A 13,132-nucleotide genomic window follows, 5' to 3' on the forward strand; every position below is an offset into this window, starting at 1 on the left:
TGCAGTCCAGAGAACAAACAAGAAGAGACTGCAAGCAAAGCAGGATAGGAACTTGGGCTAAAGGCCTTCCTCTAGTCCCTCCAGCTGATTCCTGTTACCTCTCCGTGAACCCAAGATTCAGTCTGGGTTTGCACTAAAGGAGATGTACTTAAGGAATGCATACTAAACTTAAAGTGACATACAGTTTATGGATTAGTCCACTAGTCAATGAGACTCGTCTTAAAAAACACTAAATTAGTTCATCAGCTACAAATTAGGGTTAATGATTAAGGATATTTTTAGAGTTAATGAATGTGCCCCACACAACAGGAACCCGCAACCCACTGGGATGTTGCATTTCTGCACGTTTGAGATGTTGCAGATCTGTTGCTGACAGTATCACCATTTTAAATATGGACCCTTGTAAACAGCATATTGTAATGCACAAAACTACAGCCAAATGGCTCTTTACTCTCCCCTGGGAGCCCATAATGATGCCTAAACTGTTGTTAAACATCACCTGCCTCTATATGCTACGTGTGTGTGGGGGACTGGGGAAGTAGCAACCGCATTGTGTGCGCTGTAGGCTACTACTGCACTGCTGTGTGTGTGTGTGTGTGTCTGTGTGTGCGTGCACATTTATATGTTAATGCGTGAAACGCATTACGAAGGGTGGTTGTGTTCTTTTGTGAGTCACTCTCTCTTGTCTCTTCATGCTTGTGTGTTTTACGTAAGCATGCAGTAGGGGCTCCTCATGCAGCAGAGCGCAGTAGACCACTGCAGCCAGCCACGTCATCCCACGTCCTTCACAACACATTAGTACTGGCTAGCAGCCACGTGTGTGTGTGTGTGTGTGGGGGGGGGGGGGGTTGAGAGAGATAGAGAGAGAGAAAATGTGTGTTTGTGTGTATGTGTTTGTGTGTGAGAGAAACAGAGAGAGAGAGAGAGAGAGTGTTTGTGTTTAAACAGTGCTGGACATAAAAGAAAAAATAATCAGCAGTAGACTATAATTTAAAATTGTTCCTTTATTTATTTATTTTTTCCCCTTATATTTTTTCAAATATAAAAAGGACCTCTTTTTATACAGAATTCCAAAGTGATGTGTGACTATGGCAACATTTGTGTGTGTTTCTCTGTCTGTTTGTGTATGTGTTTATGTCTCTCTCTCTCTCTCTCTCTCTCTCTCTCTCTCTCTCTCTCTCTCTCTCTCTCTCTCTGTCTCTCTGTCTCTCTGTCTGTCTGTGTGTGTGTGTGTGTGTGTGAACCCAGATGGACCCGGTCCAGAAGGCGGTCATCAACCACACATTTGGGGTTCCGCAGCCACTCAAGAAGAAACAGATCATCTCCTGCAACATCTGCCACCTACGCTTCAACTCAACCGTTAGTGAGAAGCACTCTTTCCCCACCTCCTCTCCTCTGTCCTTCCCCTCCTCCTTCTGTTCCTCCCATTCTCATTGTCTTCTTCCTCTCTCTCCCTCACTCTCTTCCCTCACTCTCTTTTTCTCCCCCCACCCAAAAATTAGAACCACCACAAAATACCACTCGAAACAAATGCATCTTTATTTATGTAGCGCCTTTCGTGCATACCAAAAACACAGGAAAATGTAATAAAAAAATATGATAACACAGAATAGATAGACCACTGAGGCACAACACAGCAGGATGATTATAGTAAGTGGTTACTACATAATAAAGCCAAGGATAGACTAAGTCTATCTAATGAGGATAAAATATAAATACAAAGAGCCTATTATAGGGGCCAGGTCCAGTTCACGAGAGTGTTCATGAACACTTATGTCCTTACAGTATCACTTAACATTATAGTATTGTTGTTACATTGTAATTACAACATAAGTACACTATAACACATTTATCATTAGTATGTTAAGGTGCATTGATACTCTTTAGCTGTGTGTAACTCTAATCATATTCCTAGTGCTAACACCTATGTAATTACATAATATTAACCTATTATTATGGATTGTTATAACATGTGTAACACTATACTTCAGCATTCAATAGTGTAATGTAACAATGCACAGTACTGTGAGATGTGCTGCTGTACTGAGCTCGTACTAACACAGAACTATATACCTGTATTGTGTTGTTGTTGTTGTTGTGTAATATGTATTTATTTATTTATTCTCATTTCCAGTCTTCTCTTCCCTTCCCGCCTCTTCTTCCTCTTCCTCTTCCTCTTGCTCCATTCTCCTCTCATGTCCCTTCTCCTTTCTTCTTTGCTCTGCTCTTCTCTTCCCCAGTCCTCTCCCTTTTTTTGTCTTTCTTTCTGTCCTGCATTCATCCTTTCATCCCGTCCCCTCCCTCTTCTAATTCTCTGTCATCCGTCATCCTGTCCCCCTACCCAGCCCCCACCCCCCACCCATGCTGTCCCCCTACCCAGCCCCCACCCCCCACCCATGCTGTCCCTATTCTTACCTTTGCCAGTGGCATTTTCTGTTTTTCTGTTTAATCTGTGTGTGTGTGTGTATGTGTTTGTGTGTGTGTGTGCGTGTGTGTGTGTATGTGTGTGTGTGTGCGTGTGTGTGTGTATGTGTTTGTGTGTGCGTGTGTGTGTGTATGTGTTTGTGTGTGCGTGTGTGTGTGTATGTGTTTGTGTGTGCGTGTGTGTGTGTGTGTGTTAGAGAAAAAGAGAGCGGGATGCTCACAGTCAAGTGTCTATGCCTGTATGCATAGTGTGTGTGTGTGTGTGTGTGTGTGTGTGTGTGTGTGTGTGTGTGTGTGTGTGTGTGTGTGTGTGAGAGTATTGCGTATGCACTGGGGCAATGTTTTGGCTGAGTATATTCTGTGTATATTTGTCTTGTTGTTAACTAAAAAATGTGTGGTAGAAAGTGTGACCAGTTATCACCAAGGAACAGAAATAATCCATTGTAGGACTTTCAGTGGTCCCACACGCTCCCTCCCCTTCTTTCCCTCTCTCTCTCTCTCTCTCTCTACATACCCTTCTCTTCATCCCCTTTTTTGCTCACAATATTCCCCTATTCTCTCTGTTTCTCGGTTCTTGGCTTCAATCCCCAGCCCAATTTCCTCTTGTGCACACACACAGATGCAAATACACACACATACACACCATAGAAGATTATAAGTGGAGAGTAGATCAGCTTTCTTCTCTAGATTTTCCATTCAGAATGTCTAATTACATTTTTTTGTCTGAGTGTGCGATGTGTGCTGTGTGTGTGTGTGTGTGTTTGTGTGTGTGTGTGTGTGTGTGCGTGTGTGTGTGTGTGTGTGCACGTGCGCATGTGCGTGTGTGTGTGTGTGAGAGAGAGAGAGAGAGAGAGAGAGAGAAGAGGAAGAAGAGAGCATTAACTCAAAGTCAGATAAGTTCAGTTTATTATCTCAGCATCACTCTCCATATAAAATATAAAAATCTCTTTCTTTCACTTCCCTTCTATCCCTCCCTCTCTCTTTCTGTCCATTCTTTTCTCTTCCTTTTGTTTGATTCCCTCGACTGTCTTATAGATCGTGTTTTGAGAAGGTGTTGTTGGGTTGCTTGATTATCTAGTCGACTAGCCTTTAAGAGTATCAGTAGTCAATACATTTTCATTTTCTCTTTCATCACCGGTGACCTCTCTCTCTCTCTCTCTCACACACACACACACACACACACACACACACACACACACACACACACACACACACACACACACACACACACACAATCACTCCCCTCTTCTCTCTATCCTTTCCACATCCATTGCCTGTAGGAAACTGATAACAGAGCAATTTGCCTTTCTTTTTTTTTTTTTTTTCACTTTTTATTCCTTAGATGTTTGACTTGTTGGGACTTGATTTGCAGCCTGAGTTTTATGACTTATTAGCATTTTAATGGTAGAATCCCAATGAGGCCTTCAAGCCCAGTCGTAATTTCTGAAAAGGGGGAAGAGAAAGGGGTGTGTGTGTGTGTGTGTGTGTGTGTGTGTGTGTGTGTGTGTGTGTGTGTGTGTGTGTGAGTATGTGTGTGTGAGAGAGAGAGAGAGAGAGAGAATGCACATATTTGAATATGTGTGTGCCTGTATGCATGCGCCCGTGTGTGTGATGGGAATGACATGAGTCGACACGTCTTCAAATTGCTCCCACACTAGCTTATTATTACAGATGCTATTAAATTGCTCTGTCATTTGAACAGAATGAGACTGTGATGATAGAAGTCATCAGTTTCAAATAAGAACCTTGCAACCCCCCACCCTAACCCCCTCCCTGCTGTCTTTTTGCCTGGCTTGACCACGTATGCCTTTATTATGTCTTATATCCCTATTTGTGGATGATGTCCTTATTGCTTGTTGGTGCGAGTGCCTTTTTGCGGCTGCTCCGGTGTTTACTTGCATCAGCCAATATAGTTATGTGTTACTGTGTGTGTGTGTGTGTGTGTGTGTGTGTGCGTGTGTGCGACATGCGTGTGTGAGTGTGTGTGTGTGCATGTGTGCGACATGCGTGTGAGAGTGTGTGTGTGAGCGTGTGTGTGTCTGTGCGTGTATGTGTGTGTGTGTATGTGATGTATGTGATGTGTGCAAATGTGCTTGGTCATATAAGTGTGTGTGTGTGAGAGAGTGTCCACATCTCTTTATCCTTGAGAAATCAGGAATAATGACTGAGTTGGCTGAGTGATAATGGCTGAGTTGACGCTGACTGACCCGTGATCATTAACAAAGTCTCCTCCCTCTCCTCTGTGCTTCCAGCCGTGGCCATCAGGGGCCCGCCCCCCTGAACCAGGAAGTGGAGTCGTGATTGGCTGCAGGCAGCCCCTGAGGCTATCTGTAGGGGCCGCTGCTAGTGAGTGGTGAAGGTTAGACTCTGAGACAGGGGTGGCTAGTGGGAGTGTGTCTGTGTGTGTGTGTGTGTGTGTGTGTGTTTGTGTGTGTGTCTGCGTGTGAGTCATTGAGTCTGACTCACATCAGATGATGGCAGTATACAGTGGTGTGTGTGTGCGTTTCCGTGTGTTTGTGTGAGTCACTCTATGTGACGTACATATGATATGACAGTAGTTCGTGTGGGTATGCCTGAGTGTGTGCGTGTATGTGTTGTTGTCGTGTGTGTGTGTGTTCTTTGCACGCTGAATGATTATCGTGCAGAAGCATTCAGTGCTGTTGGCTATCCCCCTTCAACACACTCACACACACACACACACACACACACACACACACACACACACACACACACACACACACACACACACACACACACACACACACACACACAAATACACTCATAGCCCTCTCCTCTAGCCAATAGCACACCAGAAGAGGAGGGGCCAGGTCAAGGTCACTGGAGGGGTCTGCTGCTCTCTCTTGTCCTGCTCAGCTTATGGGCTTTCTCCCTCTCTCTATGTCTCACTCCATCTCTTTCACACACACACACACACACACACACACACAGTCATGCACATGCACCCTCCATGTCTTACTCCATCGCTCTCTCACACGCATAAACACATACACCAGGTCACTCTCTCTCTCTCTCTCTGTCTCTCTCACACTCACACACACACACACACACACACAAACAGTGTGAAAGACACACACACCCTTAATGTCCCTGCCACACTCACACACACACACACACACACACACACACACACACACACACACACACACACACGTGTGCACCCTGTATCTCATACTTAATCTCTGTCTCTACCTCTCTCTTTCTCTCTCATACACACACATACATACTCACACATGCACACTCTCCATCATCATCTTCTCATTCTGTCCATCCTTTCCTCTATCCCCCGTTGCTTACGCACTCTCTTCTTGTCTCTGGCCTTGCGCTGGCCTGCATCAGGACCTGGTGCATTTTACACTCCATCACCTTTTATGCCTCCCTCACTTTCTGTATTGTGTTCTTGTGCCCTTCTCATTGATTCTCTGCACTCTTTCTCTTCTCTCTCTCTCTCTCTCTCACTCTCTATCTTTCTTCCTTTCTTTTTTCTTTCATTCTTACTTGTGTTTCCTCTTCCACTCTATCTTACCATTTTCATCTCTACGTCTATTTTCTTGCCTTTATTCTCACTCCTTTCTTCTCACTTCTTCTCCTCTTTCTCTCTCTCTATCTCTCTCTCTCTCTGTCCTCCCCTCTTTCCCCTCTCCCTCCTCACCCCCTGTGTCATGCTCACACACTGCTCGGCCATAAACTGAAATGGCAGATCATTTGCAAACGCTGTCTGCTGACCCACATCTGCATAAATTATTTGACTGCGTATGTGTGTGCGTATGTGTGTGTGTGTGCGTATGTGTGTGTGTGTGTGTGTGTGTGTGTGTGCGTATGTATGTGTGTGTGTGTGTGTGTGTGTGCTTTTCAGCAGTTCTGATTATGCTTCCTCTGTTCCACACTGCTGAGCGGCCGTTTTTCCCCTCTCTCCTGAGGACGCACTAGAACGCGGAACATGGCGCCGCGTTCTCTTTCTTCTTCTTCTTCTTCTTAATGTGTGCATAACATCTCCTTCATGCTAATGCACTTAAGAGCCCATCACAGGGATGACATTTGAACTGAATAGATGCAACAGCAACAAACAGCTATCACCTGTTCTCATGCTCACTGAGGACATCTCAACAACCAGCTGAGTGCATGTGTGTGTGTGTGTGTGTGTCTGGGCTCTATTTTGACAATCAGAAACGCAGTGCAAAGCCCGACGCAAAGCTCATTCTTTTCTTACACCCAGTCAGTGGCGGATTTTGCCAAGGTGTGTTCTGGCACATGATCCAAAAATCGCTATCTTACACCCTCTAAAAATCATTACACCACTGACCAAGAAAAACTTATATACGGTCTATAGAAAAAGGCTCATGTAAAGCACAGCTGAAGAAGCACAGCCACGAGATGTATAGCAGCCCTTAGCAAGCAGTCCCAAACAACTTCTCTGCAGGATAATAGCCTTAGGATTTTTATTCACTCATTCAAACATTATTAGGGTAAGGGTTGCTTTTTTCAGGCTACATTTTCGATTGTAACCCCTTGTCAATCAATAGTGAAACTAAATAACTGTAGAACTGTTTTACCTATGAGACCACGGTTATGCATTTTGCCTTTGAGTTCAAATAATAGGCGAGTGCAGAATGCATGTAGTCACAAACAGGTTTCAGTAAAGCAAGGTTTAGTGGAATGCCTGTGTTCTACACAGTCTCGCATACAAGCAGATTCCTTCAAATGCGCCGCTGACTCACAAAACACAGATGCGCTGTTTGAAGTTGCGCTGCTTGCTGTTAAAGTGACAGATGTCACTCTCATTGGTTGAAAGGATGTTACGCCCAAATCACTGCCAAATTAATGGCTGATTAACCTTTAAGTAAGGGATAATGGACGACACGGTGGTCTGTTCACTGAAGTTAATGCACGGTCGAGGTTGTAAAACGGCCCAGACACGAAGCGGAGGGCCGTTTAAACATCGTAAGTGCATTAACTTCTGTGAACAGACCACCGTGGAGTCCATTATCCCGCTTATTCCACTGTTGCCACTTGCCTTGTGTTCATTTCCTGTTACAATTTAAAAGTTTTAATCGCTAAAACTGTCTTGTTTGTAGAACTACTTTCTTCCGACACATATCAACTAATTTCTCAACTTGCAGGACAAACTGCCGTTACTAGTTCTAAATGGATGGTTGCTACGGCCAAAGGCCAGTCGTTAGTTCTATCTCTTCCGTTGTCAAGCGGGCGTATCCCAAGATTCTAATGAACTTTAGCTTTGAAACATCGCTATTTTACCTAGCCTGCTGTCATCCATCTAGCTAAAAGCCACTTCCGTCATATGCTACAATGTTACTATGTTTTGAACGTCTGCATTTTACAGCTCAGATGCAACATGACGGTTAATTTAAACTTCACAACGAGTTCGGCGAATTAATATCCAAGTGTGATACGGACAAAAAAATGGATCTACTTCATAGGTGTGCAAATAACATACGGTTAAAGGGACACCAGGCCACGTTTTCGTGTTAATTAATCATCTTCGTAAGTCGGTATATGGTTAAATGACTCATTACGGGGCGAATGAAGGCTCTCTCGCCCGCCCCTACTGCCTGTAGGAAGAATATCCCACTTGCAAGTTCAGTGTATCCTACCCGCCGACCGAAGCAGGATCAGTTTACAGCACAGAGGCAGGCTAACGAAACGCTAGAGATTGTTGCAAACGTGTGTATAATGGCAGAGCCAGCGAAGTTTCGTAGAGAAAAAGCATCAGGCTTGCCTGGTGTCCCTTTAATGGTCGTTCTAAATTACGTAGGACAATGGGAAATTCAACCAAGCAGTGGAATAAAGGTGTAACAACACACCGGTGTGACGGGAATGTTGGAAAATGAACGTTCTAAAGAATATGTGGGTTCATTGAATTCAACCTATAATTATAGAACCTTCAATTGTTGCGGAACGGAATCTTATGTTAGAATGTTCGAAACAGAAGAACAACCTTTTTGAACAATGTGCCCAACGTTTGATAACAAAACCCACTCCGAATTTTTACTGAACACACCCCTAAATGTATTTAAGCTTTTCGCCACTGACCGTGCGTTTTAGATCATCAAAATAGGGCCCTCTGTGTGTCTGTGTCTTTTTACTGGATTGTCTTGTGTGTGTGTGATTTTACTGCAGTCTGCAGCTGCAGCAGAGATCCTATTGTGGTTTGAATGGCTAGCTTTTCCCAATGCAGGGCCAGTCCATCACAGCTGCCAAATGTAGTGAGTCCAACACTTACACTCACTCACACACACACACACACACACACACAGACTTACATGTTATTCATAGTAATCTCCTGGACAACCTTTAGATGTTTTTGTACCATAGACATTGTCTGAAGGATTTTGCTTTCCTACTGTAGGTGTGTGTACATGTTTGTGTGTGTGTGTGTGTGTGTGTGTGTGTTTGTGTGTGTATGTGTAGCTGCTTGTTCTGAGGGTCCAACGGATAATACTCTTCCTCCTCCCCATCTCTGAGCTCAGCAGAAGCGATCTCTGTCTTTTCTATCTCTGTTTTCCCCCTGACTGCATCTATCATCTCACTCTCACTAGAGTCTGTGTTCTTCTGCAACCTGCGCCTGTGACCGTCTCAGAAACCAACAAAAATGCAATTATTGCCCGGTCAAGGACAAAATGACGGTTGCATTTCCTGAGTTTCCTCAAAGCTGTGGGTCACCTGTTTTTTGGGGGGGAGTGAAATCTATTTGTGTGCGTGTGTGTGTGTGTGTTTGTGTGTGTGTGTGTGAGTGTGTGTATTAGAGAGCTGTAGCAAGGGTGTCTGTGTATGTTTGTGTGTGCGATATCCAATCCCAACAAGTCTCCTCCTGATTCAGAACGCTTTGCTGGTTTGCCAAGAGAATGCAATCTACATTAGTGCAATTGCATCATGCTAAATGGTAGGGGAAATTGCCATTGGCATTCAGGCTAATCAGAAACACAGGCATCAGACACTGATTGGGTTGCCCACCACACACACAAAGAGCTGCAGATTATGAATCTGTGGATAGGGGGGTTGAAAGCCTCATTGTCTCAGTGCATCCAATCAGAACCTAGTCACAGCAAGACAAGTGGCTGACTAGAATAAAACTGTTCAAGATGCTTTTTTTGGCGCAAAAAAGAAGAGTACGAGTTCTGAGTTCTGTCCCTATGCAACAAATATTCATGACATGAATATAGCAGCTGTTCATGACAAGAACATTTGTCAATACTTGCTGATGTTGAGAGGCATTGTAAGTGTAGGCAGCAAAATGGGATGGGAAGCCAAGCTTTCAGGTTCTGTGCTGTGTGTGTGTGTGCGGACATATGCGTGCGGATGTGTGCATGCGGACGTGTGTGTGTGGACGTGTGTGTGTGTGTGTGTGTGCGGACATATGCGTGCAGACGTGTGTGTGTGTGCGTGCGTGCGAGCATGCATATGTTTGTGAGTGTTATATGGTTGTTTCTGTGCACCTGAGCTTGCCATACTCCTCTCCTAATCCAGGGGCTAGTGTGAGTTCAGACTTTCACTCAAACCCATAATGCACCTCTTTCCCCCTCTCCACAACGGCCCTCGTCCCCCTGATGCACTCAGCAAAGCAGAACAAACCTCGGTGCATGGGCGGCCATTTTGTGTCTGACCTCTGCAGTTGCAAGCGGAGGACAGCCTGTGCTGGTGTGATGCTTCGGCGGCCAGCCACTGGTGGCTCCGCTGGCTGTGGAGGATGTGCTGGGGCCTGCATGTGTTGGTTCCCCCCCACCCCCCACCCCACAGCCCGGCAGGCACAGGGTGAAGTGCCCCGCCATGACAGCTCTGCATGCCCTCCGCCGGGGCCATGAGAGCAAGACCGGAGTGGAACGTGAAAAGCATGGCGACGTGGTGTTGTAGTGTGTGTATGTGTGTGTGTGTGTGTGTGGGTGTGTGTGTGTGTGTGTGTGTGTGTGTGTGTGTTCACATGCTTGTGTGGGTGTATGTGTGTATGTGTGGAGAGAGGGAGAGAGAGATGGAGAGAGCGAGAAAGAGAGGCAGAGAGAGCATGTGTTTGTTTGTTTGTTCATGCTGTTTCTTGTTTTTTTTTTCTTTCTCTTCTGTCCATCTCCTGCTCCATCCAGAACCAGGCTGAGGCCCATTACAAGGGTCACAAGCACGCCCGCAAGCTCAAGGCCCTGGACAACATGAAGAACAAACAGAGGAACCACGGAGCGGCAGGCAGGGAGAGAGAGAAGGAGAGGGAGAGAGAGAGGGAGCGAGAGAAGGAGAGGGAGAGGGAACCGGAGGAGGTAAAGATCGTGACCCCACAGCCTCTGATGGACACGACCCTGGCCGAGAGAACAGGTGAGTGACAGACACAGTATTCAGGTTTTTGGAGGTCTGTGTGAAGAGGTCAAATGTGTCCTGAATATGGCTTTGGTGAAGCGTAGACAGACACTGTAACACACACACACACCCACACACACACACCAAGGGTGAAGACACATGAGTGTGAGTTTTGTATTTGCATCAATGACAACCCCAGGAATTAAGAAACTATTAAAACAAGAAACAGGTTTACTCTATTATCAACCACAACTTGAAATTGAAGCAAACGTGTTCTGTGAGTTTTATTTGAAAATAAAATTGAAAATCTGATTAAAAAGCTGTAGCAAGATCTTTCTCACACACTATAATTAACACATTTTCAGTGACTTTTAATCTGCTAATCAGAGAATCTGTTCTAAAGCCTATCTTAAGACCGTTCAGACACACCCCCACATGAGTGTGTGCTGCCGATTGGGCCAGTGGCTGGCCGAGGTTGCTTAAATGGAGATGTGTGTGTAAGTGTTTGGGTCAGATGTCATGCTAATTTTGGCTCGGGCCCCACTTCCCACTTGTCTCTTATGACAAAGTGGCCGTTACTCGGCATTCTGCATTGCTCATTGCCTCTCTCCGTTTAACCTCATTTACACACAGGGATACTTCCTCCACTCTTCCTTCTCTTTCTCTCTCTCTATCTATCTATCCTCTATCTAACATACATACATATACATACACATACACATACACATATACATACATATAGTTTTCTTTCCCTCTCACGGTCTGTCACATTCTCTCTCTCTCTCTCATTTAACCTCATGTGCCCAAACATATACATTATCCACTTCTCCTTGTCACTCTCTGTCTCTGTCTTCTTTCCTTCTTCTCTCTCACCTTCCCTGTCCATCGTCTCTGACACACTCTCTGTCTCCCTCCCTTTCTTCCAACTCCACGTCTCCTCATCTCCTCCACTCCATCCTCTTCTGCCTGCCCTCCACTCGTTGTTGCCATGGCAGCTGATTGATGACAGCGCAGCACGAGAGAGAGAGAGAAAGAGGGAAGAAAGAAAGAGGAGGGAGAGATTGAGATGGAGAAAGGGAAGGGGGGAGAGAGTGAGGGGAGGGATGGAGAAGAGAGAGTGAGAGTGGAAGGAGAGAAGGGAGGGAGAAGAGAGGGAGAGTGGCATTATTGAGTGTGATGCTGGTAGCGGGCGAGTGAGAGGGTGAGCGGTGGAGGCGTTGCATTGATTAGGCGATCGATTAGCCTGCCGTTTAATTTACCTGTCTGTCAGCACCGCGGCTGCCGTCGCCTGCCACCACTCACGCCCTGCACCGCCGTGACTTCATAAAGCAGAGTTATGGTGTCGTCACGGAGACAGAGGCCTGCTGTTTATGACCCACTGCTGCTTGAAAGATGATGCTAATGTAATTGTGTGTGTGTGTGTCTGTGTGTGTGTGTGTGTGTGTGTGTTTGTATGTGTGGGTATGTATGCATGGTGTGTATATGTGTGTGCATGCACGTGTGTGTTTCTTGTCCTCTCCCCAGCGGTCAGCGAGGCCCAGCCTGGCGTGTGTAAGCTGGAGGAAGCCCAGGGGAGCTCACTGATGCTCACCCCTGTCTCCGAGACCTCCTCGCTGGATGCGCCAGCTCACCTCTCCCCCGAAGTCTCTCCCGTCTCCGGGCAGCCAGAGAGCGTGACAGACAGCCCCCCTGCTCCAGAGCCCGAGCACCCAGAGCCCCCCAAGAATGAAGGGGACCCCCCCAGCAGTGTGGACGAGGACAAGGACCCCAAAAAGAGCAGCAAGCAGCACCTGCACTGTCCCGTGTGCAAAATCACAGTGAACTCCTCGTCCCAGCTGGAGGCGCACTACAGCGGTAGGCCTACAGCCTTTCACCAACATCATAGTGTCCTACACTAAACTAGAGCATAGTATACTACATCATGATGCCCTACACTAAACTAGAGTATAGTTAAGCAATATAGCACGAGTGAGAGTGGGATTGGTCATGGATATTCCCACGGGTGTTGTTCGCCCGTAGCCACAAGGCCGGAGGCCAAGTTGCGCAGGCAACAACATGACCAATCCCACGATCACGAGTGCTATATTGCTTTTATACAACAATTCTACCACAAACTAAATAATCTGAAAACACCCCATTATTGTTTAAAAATGTTAATTTCCGGGGGGCGCTGTGGCGCAGCAGGCTACAGCGTCCGTACCATATATGGGTCCGAGTGCCCACGGGGACCCAGGTTCGAGTCCGACCTGCAGTCATGTCCCAATCCCACCCCATCTCTCTCTCCCATTCACTTCCTGTCTCTTCACTGTCCTATCATAATAAAGGCAAAAAGCCTAAAAAATATACTTTAAAAAAAAAAAAAAAAAAAATGTTAATTTCGGCATCGTTCTTA

General features: G+C 45.9%; 1 protein-coding gene across 1 annotated transcript in view; it reads left to right on the forward strand.

The window, feature by feature from the left end:
• znf385c (zinc finger protein 385C) overlaps positions 1-13,132 on the forward strand; it is a 125,710-nt gene that overhangs the window by 99,389 nt on the left and 13,189 nt on the right. The window contains exons 4-6 of the mRNA XM_076298532.1: positions 1,249-1,359; positions 10,536-10,758; positions 12,265-12,594. Coding sequence (XP_076154647.1) covers positions 1,249-1,359; positions 10,536-10,758; positions 12,265-12,594 — 664 coding nt within the window. The remainder of the gene's footprint in view (positions 1-1,248; positions 1,360-10,535; positions 10,759-12,264; positions 12,595-13,132) is intronic.

Source organism: Alosa pseudoharengus, unplaced genomic scaffold (genome assembly GCF_046254945.1).
Source record: "Alosa pseudoharengus isolate Yale_2024_CS ecotype anadromous, Long Island Sound unplaced genomic scaffold, YU_APseudo_1.1 YU_APseudo_1.1_scf_21, whole genome shotgun sequence".
NCBI classification, from domain to species: domain Eukaryota; kingdom Metazoa; phylum Chordata; class Actinopteri; order Clupeiformes; family Clupeidae; genus Alosa; species Alosa pseudoharengus.